General features: G+C 45.3%; 1 protein-coding gene across 1 annotated transcript in view; it reads right to left on the bottom strand.

Moving 5' to 3' along the window:
- Nucleotides 1-12,839: 12,839 nt before the first annotated feature.
- Nucleotides 12,840-17,718, bottom strand: part of LOC124028648 (anoctamin-3-like) — a gene marked incomplete at its 3' end in the record, with an annotated part of 11,869 nt that continues 6,990 nt past the window's right edge. The window contains exons 3-4 of the mRNA XM_046340656.1: nucleotides 13,773-13,925; nucleotides 12,840-12,987 (exon numbers count right to left, since the gene is read on the bottom strand). Of these exons, the coding sequence (XP_046196612.1) occupies nucleotides 12,840-12,987; nucleotides 13,773-13,925 (301 nt within the window). The remainder of the gene's footprint in view (nucleotides 12,988-13,772; nucleotides 13,926-17,718) is intronic.

The raw sequence follows: 17,718 nt of genomic DNA, 5'->3' as shown, positions 1-17,718 counted from the left end.
AATTTTTCAGTTTTTGATTTGTTAAAAAAGTTTGAAATATCCAATAAATGTCGTTCCACTTCATGATTGTGTCCCACTTGTTGTTGATTCTTCACAAAAAAAACAGTTTTATATCTTTATGTTTGAAGCTTGAAATGTGGCAAAAGGTCGCAAAGTTCAAGGGGGCCGTATACTTTCGCAATGCACTGTAAGTGAGGCCCATTCATGTGTGTTCTGAACCTACGGATCACCAGCACGCACACACAACATACCGGTTACGAATAGGCGTTAGTGGTGTTGATACTGTGGGATTTATTTGGGATTGGGTCTTTTCAATTCAGTTCTATATTGGGTATGCAGAAGGATGGACATTTTTAGAAGATATTTAAGTAGATTCGGAAGATTAGGGTAAGAAAAGGGAGAGGAAATATTTGAATGGTGCCGAATGCCCTGTATCCTGACTTTCTGGTGAGGCCTGATCAATCTCACTGGAAATGATGGAAACAGGTGGGATTTAATTATAAAATGAATGAGAAACACCAGTTTCTGTTCTATTTTTACATTGCTTTAGGAGATACTATTTCCTTAGGGGGTTATGAAGAGTTTTGATTCTAAATTCTAATTGTTTATTCGAATGTATTTATTATTATTGATTTATTATTGATTTAACATGTTGTTTTTGAATGACCAGTTCCCTGGGGTCCTGGTCTTTGGGTAAATATACTAATCTTATTAAGAAAAGGTTCATGTAATAATTTGTCATATAGTCAATGCTTGTCTGGATTTCCTGACACAGAAATTCGTTGAACGAAACTGTTGTTCTGATCTGTGTTTTTTGAGGTTATCATGGAAGGTGACGTCAGATCGTGTCTTAATGCATGGTAGGAATAATCTGACCACAAACAGTGTGTGTGAACCTCAAAACCCTCCCTAACCGGCTGAAGAAAGGCGTTCAATGTGACAGTGCCCTTTAACACTTCTATCTGCCCTTTAGCACTTCTATCTGCCCTTTAACACTTCTATCTGCCCTTTAACACTTCTATCTGCCCTTTAACACTTCTATCTGCCCTTTAACACTTATATCTGCCCTTTAACACTTCTATCTGCCCTTTAGCACTTCTATCTGCCCTTTAACACTTCTATCTGCCCTTTAACACTTCTATCTGCCCTTTAACACTTCTATCTGCCCTTTAACACTTCTATCTGCCTTTTAACACTTCTATCTGCCCTTTAACACTTCTATCTGCCCTTTAACACTTCTATCTGCCCTTTAACACTTCTATCTGAGTCCGTGGAATAAACCGGGGTGCGGGCGGCAGGAGTGGTGAGAGCGCGTGTGGAGTGAGCGTGGAGAGAGGGAACGGCTCAGGTGAGAGATTTGTGTACGTGGGAGAAACGGATGTATCTATTTGGATATTGAAATCGGGGCATTATCAAGGGCCATCAAATGGGACAGGCAATAGTTACATGTGCCGTTTGGGAAGATGAACTGTAAACGATATCTGAAAAAGACACGCTAGAATGATAAGTGTCGGATGAAGGTCAGGGGGGTCTACACACTGCGAACAATTTGGACTAAGTATGCATTGAGATATCTTTCATTATCAGGCCACTCGTGACAGGAAAACGGGGACAAAGGGGGGCTGTAATGAGAAGAGTTATTACTGGCAATAAAAGGTTTCCGTTTATAAATGTACATTCTAACCGGGATGATGTCTGCTAAATTGAGAAGCTGGAATTCGAGTCCTCGACTCAAAGTAAGCACTTAAGGACTGAATTTGGGTTGGATAACTTATAAGATGTTTTAGTTATGATTTGGATACAGGGAGAGACAGTTGCTATAGAACGGTGAGGGGTGGGGCGCTGCTCGAAATGATTAGGGAGGCTCCAGAAACCTTATCGCTAAGTGTCTTCCGACGGGGAGGTTGTTTGTTAGAAAACTCACTGGATGACGGTCAAACATGAAGGTTTTTTTTTGTTCTCTTTTTTTGTTTTACCATGTCATCGGGCATTTTAATGTTAAATAGCATCGATACATGAAGATGGATGGATGATACGGTACAACTAATTGCATACAAGGCATACAGTGATTTGCGATAACACCCAATGATGTAAATAAAGGAGAGGGCATGGAGACCAGCGTAACATGGGCATAGGACTTAACGAATGGACGGTTCCCCAGTTATAGTTGCATCCAGGGCGGTGTGGAGTTATTAAACATGGGCATAGGACTTAACGAGTGGCCGGTTCCCCAGTTATAGTTGCATCCAGGGTGGTGTGGAGTTATTGAACATGGGCATAGGACTTAACGAATGGATGGTTCCCCAGTTATAGTTGCATCCAGGGTGGTGTGGAGTTATTAAACATGGGCATAGGACTTAACGAGTGGCCGGTTCCCCAGTTATAGTTGCATCCAGGGTGGTGTGGAGTTATTAAACATGGGCATAGGACTTAACGAATGGACGGTTCCCCAGTTATAGTTGCATCCAGGGTGGTGTGGAGTTATTAAACATGGGCATAGGACTTAACGAGTGGCCGGTTCCCAGTTATAGTTGCATCCAGGGTGGTGTGGAGTTATTAAACATGGGCATAGGACTTAACGAATGGACGGTTCCCCAGTTATAGTTGCATCCAGGGTGGTGTGGAGTTATTAAACATGGGCATAGGACTTAACGAGTGGCCGGTTCCCCAGTTATAGTTGCATCCAGGGTGGTGTGGAGTTATTAAACATGGGCATAGGACTTAACGAATGGACGGTTCCCAGTTATAGTTGCATCCAGGGTGGTGTGGAGTTATTAAACATGGGCATAGGACTTAACGAATGGACGGTTCCCCAGTTATAGTTGCATCCAGGGCGGTGTGGAGTTATTAAACATGGGCATAGGACTTAACGAGTGGACGGTTCCCCAGTTATAGTTGCATCCAGGGTGGTGTGGAGTTATTAAACATGGGCATAGGACTTAACGAATGGACGGTTCCCCAGTTATAGTTGCATCCAGGGTGGTGTGGAGTTATTAAACATGGGCATAGGACTTAACGAATGGCCGGTTCCCCAGTTATAGTTGCATCCAGGGCGGTGTGGAGTTATTAAACATGTACCTTAGTTTCTCTTTTCTTTTCGAGTCAATGTGTTTTTAGGTTTGGTGGAACATGAGGGTGATCATTGTTCCAGAGGAGGGAATGACGTATATTGACTAACTGAGTTGAGAATGTTTTAGTATGTTTAGAACTGTGGAAGTACATTAGGAGTAGTTACTAGTTAGTGTGTTATGGGTTAGGTGGAATGATATATGTGCAAATGAGGTCTGTGTTTGAGACAGCATGTTTACCTAGGGCTGTTAAGTGGGATGGAATGTGACTGCAGTGGAGATCTGTGGGGGCTAATAAATTAAGGTCATGGTGAGAGTAGAAGAGATAGTGGTGGCATTTCAGACACTTCAGACAGCTCCTATAAACATCATAGTTGGGTTTCAGACACTATGGTAAACTTTCAACAAACCTGTGACTCAAGAGTTTTGTTCGGTTGGATATTCTTCCAACTCATTAATCTCTTCCCCAATTCATAACAGCCGGCGAACATTTGACAGATTACATGCAGTAGTTATTCTCACGACATTCTCTGTAGAGACCGTAATTGAAGGAGACTATAGTCATGGGCCATGTTAGTAGTAGCAGGGGTTACTTTAGTAGCCTTGTTGGGATATCAGTTCACGAGGACTCCTGTCATATGGCTTGGTAACTGGTAACTGGTAACTGGTAACTGGTAACTGGTAGCTGGTAACTGGTAACTGGTAACTGGTAACTGGTAACTGGTAACTGGGAGACCGATGGGAGTACAGGGGATGCGGTTTCTCTAATGTCACAAATTAGCGATCTTGCCATAAGAGGAGAGTCTATGTTTTTCAGGAAATGACCCATGTGTTGCAGTGTGTATATCCTCAGGTGGAAGCAGAGATATAACCAAAGCACGGGCTGAATTCTGGAGATTGAGTGTACATCAGGAGACACCAGGTTAGGGTGTTGGAAAAGTATTGGTTTGAGAGACACACTATTCCGAACAGTACCTGCAGCGGTAAAGATCGTCATGTCTCTCCTTGTGTGTGTGGGGGGGGGGACATAGTTCTCACGTGAAGTGAGGTCCAGCTGAATAATGGGTGAGTGAAGTCACCATGACACAGGAAGCGGAGCGAGAGAGAGACTAGATTCCACTGTAGACATACATGCAGATGGTTTGGGTCTGGGAGCTCCTATAAACATCATAGTTGGGTTGGGTCTGGGAGCTACTTTAACATCATAGTTGGGTTGGGTCTGGGAGCTACTTTAACATCATAGTTGGGTTGGGTCTGGGAGCTACTTTAACATCATAGTTGGGTTGGGTCTGGGAGCTACTTTAACATCATAGTTGGGTTGGGTCTGGGAACTACTTTAACATCATAGTTGGGTTGGTCTGGGAGCTACTTTAACATCATAGTTGGGTTGGTCTGGGAGCTACTTTAACATCATAGTTGGGTTGGTCTGGGAACTACTTTAACATCATAGTTGGGTTGGTCTGGGAGCTACTTTAACATCATAGTTGGGTTGGTCTGGGAACTACTTTAAAATCATAGTTGGGTTGGTCTGAGAGCTACTTTAACATCATAGTTGGGTTGGTCTGAGAGCTCCTATAAACATCATAGATGGGTTGGTGTTAGCTGCTTTATTGGTTAATGCATCATATGATAGAGGATATAGGGGTAATTCTACTCTAAACAACACTTTGAAAGCATTGACGTGAAAGCATATAAAGTGCTGGGTTACCTCAAGAGGATGGAGGGTTGATTAGGGATACGCACTTGCCTATCAGGTGCCGTGCCTATCATGTGACTTGCCTATCAGGTGACGTGCCTATCATGTGACTTGCCTATCAGGTGACTTGCCTATCAGGTGACTTGCCTATCATGTGACTTGCCTATCATGTGACTTGCCTATCAGGTGACTTGCCTATCAGGTGACTTGCCTATCAGGTGACTTGCCTATCATGTGACTTGCCTATCAGGTGACTTGCCTATCATGTGACTTGCCTATCATGTGACTTGCCTATCATGTGACTTGCCTATCATGTGACTTGCCTATCAGGTGCCGTGCCTATCATGTGGTAAAGGAGGAGATGGGGAACAAAGTGAAAATGACCTGACTTGGGAACACCTCTTTGAACCTGGGGCCGAAAGGGGAAGACTGGGCGAAAGCACGAGGAGGCTTTTTAGGGCTTTCATTTTTGTGGAATCCAGCAGAAAAGTATCCTGGAGGCATAGAGTCAAGGTGAAGAGAGAGTGGGAATTGTCATGGTTTCAAACTTTGTTTTTACATGCATATATAATTATGCATAGCTTATCAGATTATTAATACTGTTATGTGTTGTGTGTCTAATGCCATCACTCTCTCAGGAACCAGCAGGAGAAATTGGAGAATCTAAAAGCTGACATGGAACAAGCCAGCAGATTCAGCTGGAATGGCATTGTGTTGTGTGATGAGAGATGGAAATAAAATAGTGTATGGTGTGATCATAGAACAGAGACGTCTCTTTAGTTTGTAAACCTCACGGTGGTAAATGTTTTGTTATCATTGTTCGTTCATTTATAATCATGTTTTACAGTTGTTGTCGGAAGTTTACATACACCTTAGCCAAATACAGTTTTTTCACAATTCCTGACATTTAATCCTAGTAAAAATTCCCTGTTTTAGGTCAGTTAGGATCATCACTTTATTTTAAGAATGTGAAATCTCAGAATAATAGTAGAGAGAATGATTAAACTTTTATTTCTTTCATCAAATTCCCAGTGGGTCAGAAGTTTACATATACTTAATTATTATTTGGTATCATTGCCTTTAAATTGTTCAACTTGGGTCAAACGTTTCAGGTAGCCTCCACAAGCTTTCCACAGTAAGTTGAGTGAATTTTGGCCCATTCCTCCTGACAGAGCTGGTGTAACTGAGTCAGGTTTGTAGGCCTCCTTGCTCGCACATGCTTTTTCAGTTCAGCCCACAAATGTCCTATAGGATTGAGGTCAGGGCTTTGTGATGGCAACTCCAATACCTTGACTTGGTTGTCCTTAAGCCATTTTGCCACAACTGTCATGTTTTGTCATTTATTATCATGTCTTGTCCCTGTGCTTCCCATTCTATTCGTTTCCCTCTGCTGGTCTTATTAGGTTCTTTCCCTCTTTCTATCCCTCTCTCTCCCCCTCCCTCTCTCACTCTCTCGCTCTCTCTTCTCTCTATCGTTCCGTTCCTGCTCCCAGCTGTTCCTATTCCCCTAATCATCATTTAGTCTTCCCACACCTGTTCCCGATCCTTTTCCCTGATTAGAGTCCCTATTTCTCCCCTTGTTATTCGTTTCTGCCCTGTCGGTTCCTTGTCTAGAATTCACCGTGCTGTGTTTGTGTATCGCCCTGTCGTGTCGTGTTTTCCTCAGATGCTGCGTGGTGAGCAGGTGTCTGAGTCTGTCTGGTTCAAGTGCCTTCCCGAGGCAACCTGCTGTTCACCTGCTGTTCAAGATCGAGTCTCCAGTTTGTCCTCGTCATTTCGAGTGAAAGTTGTGTTTTTGATTGTATTTACTTTACTGGATTAAAGACTCTGTTTTCGCCAAGTCGCTTTTGGGTCCTCTTTCACCTGCATGACAGAAGGAACCGACCAAGGAATGGACCCAGCGACTTCAGACGCTCGTTACACTGCTGTCGAGATCCAAGGAGCCATGCTCGGCAGACACGAGCAGGAATTGTCTGCTGCTCGCCATGCCGTGGAGAACCTGGCCGCTCAGGTTTCCGACCTCTCTGGACAGTTCCAGAGTCTTCGTCTCGTGCCACCTGTTACTTCCTGGCCTGCCGAGCCTCCAGAACCTAGGGTTAATAACCCACCTTGCTACTCCGGGCAGCCCACTGAGTGCCGCTCCTTTCTCACGCAGTGTGAGATTGTGTTCTCTCTCCAACCCAACACATACTCTAGAGAGAGAGCTCGGGTTGCTTACGTCATTTCACTCCTTACTGGCCGGGCTCGAGAATGGGGCACAGCTATCTGGGAGGCAAGGGCTGATTGCTCTAACAAGTACCAGAACTTTAAAGAGGAGATGATTCGGGTTTTTGACCGTTCAGTTTTTGGTAGGGAGGCTTCTAGGGCCCTGGCTTCCCTATGCCAAGGTGAACGGTCCATAACGGATTATTCTATTGAGTTTCGCACTCTTGCTGCCTCTAGTGAGTGGAACGAGCCGGCGCTGCTCGCTCGTTTTCTGGAGGGACTCCACGCAGTGGTTAAGGATGAGATTCTCTCCCGGGAGGTTCCTTCAGATGTGGACTCTTTGATTGCTCTCGCCATCCGCATAGAACGACGGGTAGATCTTCGTCACCGGGCTCGTGGAAGAGAGCTCGCATCAACGGTGTTTCCCTGCTCCGCATCGCAACCATCTCCCTCCTCTGGCTCAGAGACTGAGCCCATGCAGCTGGGAGGGATTCGCATCTCGACTAAGGAGAGGGAACGGAGGATCACCAACCGCCTGTGCCTCTATTGCGGAGTTGCTGGACATTTTGTTAATTCATGTCCAGTAAAGCCAGAGCTCATCTGTAAGCGGAGGGCTACAGGTGAGCGCAACTACTCAAGTCTCTCCATCAAAATCCTGTACTACTTTGTCGGTCCATCTACGCTGGACCGGTTCGGGTGCTACATGTAGTGCCTTGATAGACTCTGGGGCAGAGGGTTGTTTCATGGACGAAGCATGGGTTCGGAAACATGACATTCCTTTCAGAGAGTTAGAGAAGCCTACGCCCATGTTCGCCTTAGATGGTAGTCATCTTCCCAGTATCAGATTTGAGACACTACCTTTAACCCTCACAGTATCTGGTAACCACAGTGAGACTATTTCTTTTTTGATTTTTCGTTCACCGTTTACACCTGTTGTTTTGGGTCATCCCTGGCTAGTATGTCATAATCCTTCTATTAATTGGTCTAGTAATTCTATCCTATCCTGGAACGTTTCTTGTCATGTGAAGTGTTTAATGTCTGCCATCCCTCCCGTTTCTTCTGTCCCTACTTCTCAGGAGGAACCTGGCGATTTGACAGGAGTGCCGGAGGAATATCATGATCTGCGCACGGTCTTCAGTCGGTCCCGAGCCAACTCCCTTCCTCCTCACCGGTCGTATGATTGTAGTATTGATCTCCTCCCGGGGACCACTCCTCCTCGGGGTAGACTATACTCTCTGTCGGCTCCCGAACGTAAGGCTCTCGAGGATTATTTGTCTGTGTCTCTTGACGCCGGTACCATAGTGCCTTCTTCCTCTCCGGCCGGGGCGGGGTTCTTTTTTTTGTTAAGAAGAAGGACGGTACTCTGCGCCCCTGCGTGGATTATCGAGGGCTGAATGACATAACGGTTAAGAATCGTTATCCGCTTCCCCTTATGTCATCAGCCTTCGAGATTCTGCAGGGAGCCAGGTGCTTTACTAAGTTGGACCTTCGTAACGCTTACCATCTCGTGCGCATCAGAGAGGGGGACGAGTGGAAAACGGCGTTTAACACTCCGTTAGGGCATTTTGAGTACCGGGTTCTGCCGTTTGGTCTCGCCAATGCGCCAGCTGTTTTTCAGGCATTAGTTAATGATGTTCTGAGAGACATGCTGAACATCTTTGTTTTTGTCTACCTTGACGATATCCTGATTTTTTCTCCGTCACTCGAGATTCATGTTCAGCACGTTCGACGTGTTCTACAGCGCCTTTTAGAGAATTGTCTCTACGTAAAGGCTGAAAAGTGCTCTTTTCATGTCTCCTCCATTACTTTTCTCGGTTCCGTTATTTCCGCTGAAGGCATTCAGATGGATTCCGCTAAGGTCCAAGCTGTCAGTGATTGGCCCGTTCCAAGGTCACGTGTCGAGTTGCAGCGCTTTTAGGTTTCGCTAATTTCTATCGGCGTTTCATTCGTAATTTCGGTCAAGTTGCTGCCCTCTCACAGCTCTTACTTCTGTCAAGACGTGTTTTAAGTGGTCCGGTTCCGCCCAGGGAGCTTTTGATCTTCTAAAAGAACGTTTTACGTCCGCTCCTATCCTCGTTACTCCTGACGTCACTAGACAATTCATTGTCGAGGTTGACGCTTCAGAGGTAGGCGTGGGAGCCATTCTATCCCAGCGCTTCCAGTCTGACGATAAGGTTCATCCTTGCGCTTATTTTTCTCATCGCCTGTCGCCATCCGAGCGCAACTATGATGTGGGTAACCGTGAACTGCTCGCCATCCGCTTAGCCCTAGGCGAATGGCGACAGTGGTTGGAGGGGGCGACCGTTCCTTTTTGTCGTTTGGACAGACCATAAGAACCTTGAGTACATCCGTTCTGCCAAACGACTTAATGCCCGTCAAGCTCGTTGGGCGTTGTTTTTCGCTCGTTTCGAGTTTGTGATTTCTTACCGTCCGGGTAGCAAGAACACCAAGCCTGATGCCTTATCCCGTCTGTTTAGTTCTTCTGTGGCTTCTACTGATCCCGAGGGGATTCTTCCTTATGGGCGTGTTGTCGGGTTAACAGTCTGGGGAATTGAAAGACAGGTTAAGCAAGCACTCACGCACACTGCGTCGCCGCGCTTGTCCTAGTAACCTCCTTTTCGTTCCTGTTTCCACTCGTCTGGCTGTTCTTCAGTGGGCTCACTCTGCCAAGTTAGCTGGTCATCCCGGTGTTCGAGGCACTCTTGCGTCTATTCGCCAGCGCTTTTGGTGGCCGACTCAGGAGCGTGACACGCGCCGTTTCGTGGCTGCTTGTTCGGACTGCGCGCAGACTAAGTCGGGTAACTCTCCTCCTGCCGGTCGTCTCAGACCGCTCCCCATTCCTTCTCGACCATGGTCTCACATCGCCCTAGACTTCATTACCGGTCTGCCTTTGTCTGCGGGGAAGACTGTGATTCTTACGGTTGTCGATAGGTTCTCTAAGGCGGCACATTTCATTCCCCTCGCTAAACTTCCTTCCGCTAAGGAGACGGCACAAATCATTATCGAGAATGTATTCAGAATTCATGGCCTCCCGTTAGACGCCGTTTCAGACAGAGGCCCGCAATTCACGTCACAGTTTTGGAGGGAGTTCTGTCGTTTGATTGGTGCGTCCGTCAGTCTCTCTTCCGGGTTTCATCCCCAGTCTAACGGTCAAGCAGAGAGGGCCAATCAGACGATTGGTCGCATACTACGCAGCCTTTCTTTCAGAAACCCTGCGTCTTGGGCAGAACAGCTCCCTGGGCAGAATACGCTCACAATCGCTTCCTTCGTCTGCTACCGGGTTATCTCCGTTTCAGAGTAGTCTGGGTTACCAGCCTCCTCTGTTCTCATCCCAGCTTGCCGAGTCCAGCGTTCCCTCCGCTCAAGCGTTTGTCCAACGTTGTGAGCGCACCTGGAGGAGGGTGAGGTCTGCACTTTGCCGTTACAGGGCACAGACTGTGAGAGCCGCCAATAAACGCAGGATTAAGAGTCCAAGGTATTGTGCGGCCAGAGAGTGTGGCTTTCCACTCGCAACCTTCCTCTTACGACAGCTTCTCGTAAGTTGACTCCGCGGTTCATTGGTCCGTTCCGTGTCTCCCAGGTCATCAATCCTGTCGCTGTGCGACTGCTTCTTCCGCGACATCTTCGTCGCGTCCATCCTGTCTTCCATGTCTCCTGTGTCAAGCCCTTTCTTCGCACCCCCCGTTCGTCTTCCCTCCCCCTCCCGTCCTTGTCGAGAGCGCACCTATTTACAAGGTACATAAGATCATGGACATGCGTTCTCGGGGACGGGGTCACCAATACTTAGTGGATTGGGAGGGTTACGGTCCTGAGGAGAGGAGTTGGGTCCCGTCTCGGGACGTGCTGGACCGTTCACTCATTGATGATTTCCTCCGTTGCCGCCAGGATTCCTCCTCGAGTGCGCCAGGAGGCGCTCGGTGAGTGGGGGGTACTGTCATGTTTTGTCATTTATTATCATGTCTTGTCCCTGTGCTTCCCATTCTATTCGTTTCCCTCTGCTGGTCTTATTAGGTTCTTTCCCTCTTCTATCCCTCTCTCTCCCCTCCCTCTCTCACTCTCTCGCTCTCTCTTCTCTCTATCGTTCCGTTCCTGCTCCCAGCTGTTCCTATTCCCCTAATCATCATTTAGTCTTCCCACACCTGTTCCCGATCCTTTTCCCTGATTAGAGTCCCTAATTCTCCCCTTGTTATTCGTTTCTGCCCTGTCGGTTCCTTGTCTAGAATTCACCGTGCTGTGTTTGTGTATCGCCCTGTCGTGTCGTGTTTTCCTCAGATGCTGCGTGGTGAGCAGGTGTCTGAGTCTGTCTGGTTCAAGTGCCTTCCCGAGGCAACCTGCTGTTCACCTGCTGTTCAAGATCGAGTCTCCAGTTTGTCCTCGTCATTTCGAGTGAAAGTTGTGTTTTTTGATTGTATTTACTTTACTGGATTAAAGACTCTGTTTTCGCCAAGTCGCTTTTGGGTCCTCTTTCACCTGCATGACAACAACTTTGGAAGTATGCTTGCGGTCATTGTTAATTTGGAAGACCCATTTGCGACCAAGCTTTAACTTCCTGACTGATGTCTTGAGATATTGCTTTAACATACCCACATCATTTCCCTACCTCATGATGCCATCTATTTTGTGAAGTGCACCAGTCCCTCCTGCAGCAAAGCACCCCCACAACATAATGCTGCCACCCCCGTGCTTCACGGTTGGGATGGTGTTCTCCTGCTTGGAAGCCTCACCCTTTTTCCTCCAAACATAACGATGGTCATTATGGCCAAACAGTTCTATTTTAGTTTCATCAGACCAGAGGACATTTCTCCAAAAAGTACAATCTTTGTCCCCATGTGCAGTTGCAAACCGCAGTCTAGCTTTTTAATGGTGGTTTTGGAGCAGTGGCTTCTTCCTTGCTGAGCGGCCTTTCAGGTCATGTCGATATAGTTACTCGTTTTACTGTGGATATAGATACTTTTGTCCCTGTTTCCTCCAGCATCATCGCAAGGTACTTTGCTGTTGTTCTGGGATAGATTTGCACTTTTCGCACCAAAGTACGTTCATCTCTTGGAGACAGAAGGCATCTCGTTCCTTAGTGGTATGACGGCTGTGTGGTCCCATGGTGTTCATGCGTGCGTACTATTGTTTGTACAGATGAACGTGGTACCTTCAGGCATTTGGAAATTGCTCCCAAGGATGAACCAGACTTGTGGAGGTCTACACTTTTTTTTCTGTGGTTTTGGCTGATTTCTTTTGATTTCCCCATGATGTCAAGCTTAGAGGCACTGAGTTTGAAGGTAGGATTCCCAGATGGCATGGATTATGGAGTCATTGTAAGTCTTACACTTAAGGCATGACTCTGCCGTTGTGCTGTAGAATTTCTGAGTTGAGTCTGTTGTATAATAAATTCTATACATTAGTTTATACTGGGTTAAGCTAGTTAATAACTCTCATTTCATTAGGTAGGCTCCAACTTCTCCTCCATCTTGTGCCAACATCAGTTCTTTTAAGTCTTGGTTCCAATAGTTTATATTATTTTCTAAGAGATTGTCAGTTGGATAAGCTCTCTGCAAAGTTTGTATATATATCACATGAGCATTCTTTTCTGACTCAAATAAGATTCCCTCAAGGTTGCTCGGCCTTTTGTGATATGTCGATTTTACATTAAGTTACATGTATCAACACAAAAAAATCTCTTTTTCATTCTGTAATGAAAATAAATGTATTTCCTGTTACCAATTCGCTCTAATAAAAAAAAGCACTGGACTTTTACCAACGGAGCCACATCAACCAACTAATATTGCAACACAAAGTATCCCTGTAGAATGGTCAGGGCATTCTTTAACGAACAGACAACACAAGGTATACTCTGACTGTGGAGAAATTGGACCTACTTCTCGTGGTGGTACTCCTTGTCCACACAGGGTCCGTATCTGAACGCGTAGACAAAGCGGGGGATGTAGTCGGAGGTGATGGCGATGACGAAGGCGTTGGTGATGACAGCCAGCACGCCGATCCCCTCCAGGATACCGTACCAGATACCTGAAGGAAACACAGGAGCGCATTACGCGAAATGCTTTTACTCTCAATATACTTCTACTCTCTCTCGCTATCCTTACCAGTAATCTAAAAGCTACCATGGGGGAGGAAGTGTTCAATTCTCAACTAACAACAGATACTTTATATCTCCGTCGATCTCACACGATCTTGGTAAAATCCCTGCCTCCAATTCCACCTCAGGACAGTTTCCCCATCTGATTAGCATTGTGTAATAAACTTAACATATGGAAGAAATAACTGACCTGTATCTGTGTCTGTATTACTGACCTGTATCTGTGTCTGTATTACTGACCTGTATCTGTGTCTGTATTACTGACCTGTATCTGTGTCTGTATTACTGACCTGTATCTGTGGCTGTATTACTGACCTGTATCTGTGGCTGTATTTCTGACCTGTATCTGTGGCTGTATTTCTGACCAATGTCTGTGGCTGTATTTCTGACCAATGTCTGTGTCTGTATTACTGACCAATGTCTGTGTCTGTATTACTGACCAATGTCTGTGTCTGTATTACTGACCAATGTCTGTGTCTGTATTACTGACCAATGTCTGTGTCTGTATTACTGACCAATGTCTGTGTCTGTATTACTGACCAATGTCTGTGTCTGTATTACTGACCAATGTCTGTGTCTGTATTACTGACCAATGTCTGTGTCTGTATTACTGACCAATGTCTGTGTCTGTATTACTGACCAATGTCTGTGTCTGTATTACTGACCAATGTCTGTGTCTGTATTACTGACCAATGTCTGTGTCTGTATTACTGACCAATGTCTGTGGCTCTGGCAGGCATGGGTCTCCTCCACTGGGTGACAAACTTGTAGGCGTCCAGTCGTATCTCGATGATGTTGTTGAGCAGAGCCAGTAGAGGAGCCAATGGGAATGCAGCCACAAAGATCGTGGTGAAACCAAACTGGAGAACTGAGAAGATGATGAGCAGGAGGAAGTAGAAGCAGAAGAAACAGAAAATACATGGTTATAATGGTGGGTTTGAACCTCCTGTGGTTGACCTCAGTATTGGTATTTATATTTATTATGGATCCTCATTAGCTGCTGCCAAGGCAGCTACTATTTACTGGGTCCTGGGGAATTCCTGATTCTACCTGGATTTTGTTTGAGAGGCTTCCATTAAAGAACACCCCTCTGTGTTCTGTTAGACAAGTAACTCTTTATCCACAATATAGCAGGGGGTGTAAAGCCATAACATATACGTTTTTCCAGAAGCAGACTATGATCGATAATGTCAAAATCTGCACTGAAGTCTAACAAAACAGCTCCCACAATCTTTTTTTATCAACAATTTTATCTCAGCCAATCATCAGTCATTTGTGTAAGTGCTGTGCTTGTTGAGGGTCCTTCCCTAAAAGCGTGCTGAAAGTTTGTTGTCTTTTTGTTTACTGTAAAATACCATTGTATCTGGTCAAACACATTTTTTTCTCCAAAAGTTTACTAAGGGTTGGTAACAGGCTGATTGGTCAGATATTTGTATTTTGTATTTACAGTTTTTAACAATCACTTTGGCACTAATTTCAGAACCGTGTGTTCATTTTTCAAACCTCTAGACAAAACTCAAAACGGTCATCACTTGTAACACAGGCTGTCCAATGTTTAAACATTGCATGGTGCATTCATATCTTTAAAGAAACCTTGCACTTGCAGAATCATTGATTCAAATAACCCATTTATCATGAAATACCATAGGAACATTCATTTAGATCACCCACACACAAGATACCAATAGTTTCACTGTGTCGTTGTTCGTACAATCATTAAATATTGTAGTAGAAAATATGTGATACGTGTTTCATTATGCTACTACACGTAAATACATCACTGTAAAAGGACTAGTAGAGAGAATACTACAGACACAGTGGAATCATTGAAAAAAAAAAGAAATGTATTGATGAAATACAATAAAATCACAACATAGGTTTCTTTGAATCAAAGCAAAAATAATTAGCTATAAAAAAACAGTTAAAGGTCAACTGCGGTGTTCCTCACCGGGCTTACTGTAAAACATCACTGCAGTGTTCCTCACCCGGCTTACTGTAAAACATCACTGCAGTGTTCCTCACCTGGCTTACTGTAAAACATCACTGCACTGTTCCTCACCTGACTTAATGTAAAACATCACTGCAGTGTTCCTCTCCTGGCTTACTGTAAAACATCACTGCAGTGTTCCTCACCGGGCTTACTGTAAAACATCACTGCAGTGTTCCTCACCTGGCTTACTGTAAAACATCACTGCCGTGTTCCTCACCTGGCTTACTGTAAAACATCACTGCCATGTTCCTCACCTGGCTTACTGTAAAACATCACTGCAGTGTTCCTCACCTGGCTTACTGTAAAACATCACTGCAGTGTTCCTCACCGGGCTTACTGAAAACATCACTGCAGTGTTCCTCACCTGGCTTACTGTAAAACATCACTGCCATGTTCCTCACCTGGCTTACTGTAAAACATCACTGCCATGTTCCTCACCTGGCTTACTGTAAAACATCACTGCAGTGTTCCTCACCTGGCTTACTGTAAAACATCACTGCTGTGTTCCTCACCTGGCTTACTGTAAAACATCACTGCCATGTTCCTCACCTGGCTTACTGTAAAACATCACTGCAGTGTTCCTCACCTGGCTTACTGTAAAACATCACTGCCGTGTTCCTCACCTGGCTTACTGTAAAACATCACTGCCATGTTCCTCACCTGGCTTACTGTAAAACATCACTGCAGTGTTCCTCACCTGGCTTACTGTAAAACATCACTGCCGTGTTCCTCACCTGGCTTACTGTAAAACATCACTGCCATGTTCCTCACCTGGCTTACTGTAAAACATCACTGCAGTGTTCCTCACCTGGCTTACTGTAAAACATCACTGCAGTGTTCCTCACCTGGCTTACTGTAAAACATCACTGCAGTGTTCTTCACCTGGCTTACTGTAAAACATCACTGCAGTGTTCCTCACCTGGCTTACTGTAAAACATCACTGCAGTGTTCCTCACCTGGCTTACTGTAAAACATCACTGCAGTGTTCCTCACCTGGCTTACTGTAAAACATCACTTCAGTGTTCCTCACCTGGCTTACTGTAAAACATCACTTCAGTGTTCCTCACTTGGCTTACTGTAAAACATCACTGCGGTGTTCCTCACCTGGCTTACTGTAAAACATCACTGCACTGTTCCTCACCTGGCTTACTGTAAAACATCACTGCAGTGTTCCTCACCTGGCTTACTGTAAAACATCACTGCAGTGTTCCTCACCTGGCTTACTGTAAAACATCACTGCAGTGTTCCTCACCTGACCTACTGTAAAACATCACTGCAGTGTTCCTCTCCTGGCTTACTGTAAAACATCACTGCAGTGTTCCTCACCCGGCTTACTGTAAAACATCACTGCAGTGATCCTCACCCGGCTTACTGTAAAACATCACTGCAGTGATACTCACCTGGCTTAGTGTAAAACATCACTGCAGTGTTCCTCACCTGGCTTAGTGTAAAACATAATATAATAATAATAATATATGCCATTTAGCAGACGCTTTTATCCAAAGCGACTTACAATCATGTGTGCATACATTCTACGTATGGGTGGTCTCGGGAATCGAACCCACTACCCTGGCGTTACAAGCGCCATGCTCTACCAACTGAGCTGCAGTGTTCCTCACCGGGCTTACTGTAAAACATCACTGCAGTGTTCCTCACCTGGCTTACTGTAAAACATCACTGCAGTATTCCTCACCTGGCTTACTGTAAAACATCACTGCAGTGTTCCTCACCTGGCTTACTGTAAAACATCACTGCCATGTTCCTCACCTGGCTTACTGTAAAACATCACTGCAGTGTTCCTCACCTGGCTTACTGTAAAACATCACTGCAGTGTTCCTCACCTGGCTTACTGTAAAACAGCACTGCAGTGTTCCTCACCTAGCTTACTGTAAAACAGCACTGCAGTGTTCCTCACCTGGCTTACTGTAAAACAGCACTGCAGTGTTCCTCACCTGGCTTACTGTAAAACAGCACTGCAGTGTTCCTCACCTGGCTTACTGTAAAACATCACTGCAGTGTTCCTCAGCTGGCTTACTGTAAAACATCACTGCAGTGTTCCTCACCTGGCTTACTGTAAAAAGCCAAACAAAAGATTGATTACTGTACTTCTATATCTCCATCAACCCTTTCTTGTGGATTTGGCCACAGGTTCTCATCCACATCACCATGGATGTTTTCATTAGCCAAACATCTTGGGAAGAATCTTCGGGCGACTCCAGGCCTGACACTGGTCTGCCGTGATGTCATTGCATGCGTCATCCATGGCCCGGAGAAGGGTGGCTTGTTCGTGAGGGCGCCTATCATATACCTTCCACCTCCATGTGGAGAAAAATTCCTCAATCGGGTTAAGGAAAGGAGAGTATGGGGGTAAGTACAGGGTGGTAAATTGTGGTTGGGCCTGAAACCATGCTTGCACCATTTGGGCATCTGACATTATCCCACACAATGACATAGGTCACGTCATCAGCTCTACAGACCTGATTTAGCTCATCAAGGATGGTTACATTTGAACAGCGAATCATGTGGCTGCCTGCAACTCAATATATAGAGTATAGAGAGAGCTTTAGATGTTGTTCGACCAAACATTAGAACGGGCAAGATGCTTAACCTAAGCAACTTTGACCGTGGTATGATTGTTGATGCCACACATGGTGATTCCAGCATCTCAGAA

This window comes from Oncorhynchus gorbuscha, unplaced genomic scaffold (genome assembly GCF_021184085.1).
Source record: "Oncorhynchus gorbuscha isolate QuinsamMale2020 ecotype Even-year unplaced genomic scaffold, OgorEven_v1.0 Un_scaffold_4582, whole genome shotgun sequence".
NCBI classification, from domain to species: Eukaryota; Metazoa; Chordata; class Actinopteri; order Salmoniformes; family Salmonidae; genus Oncorhynchus; species Oncorhynchus gorbuscha.
The sequence above is the reverse complement of the archived record's forward strand: the minus strand, read 5'-3'. Positions and strand labels throughout refer to the sequence as shown.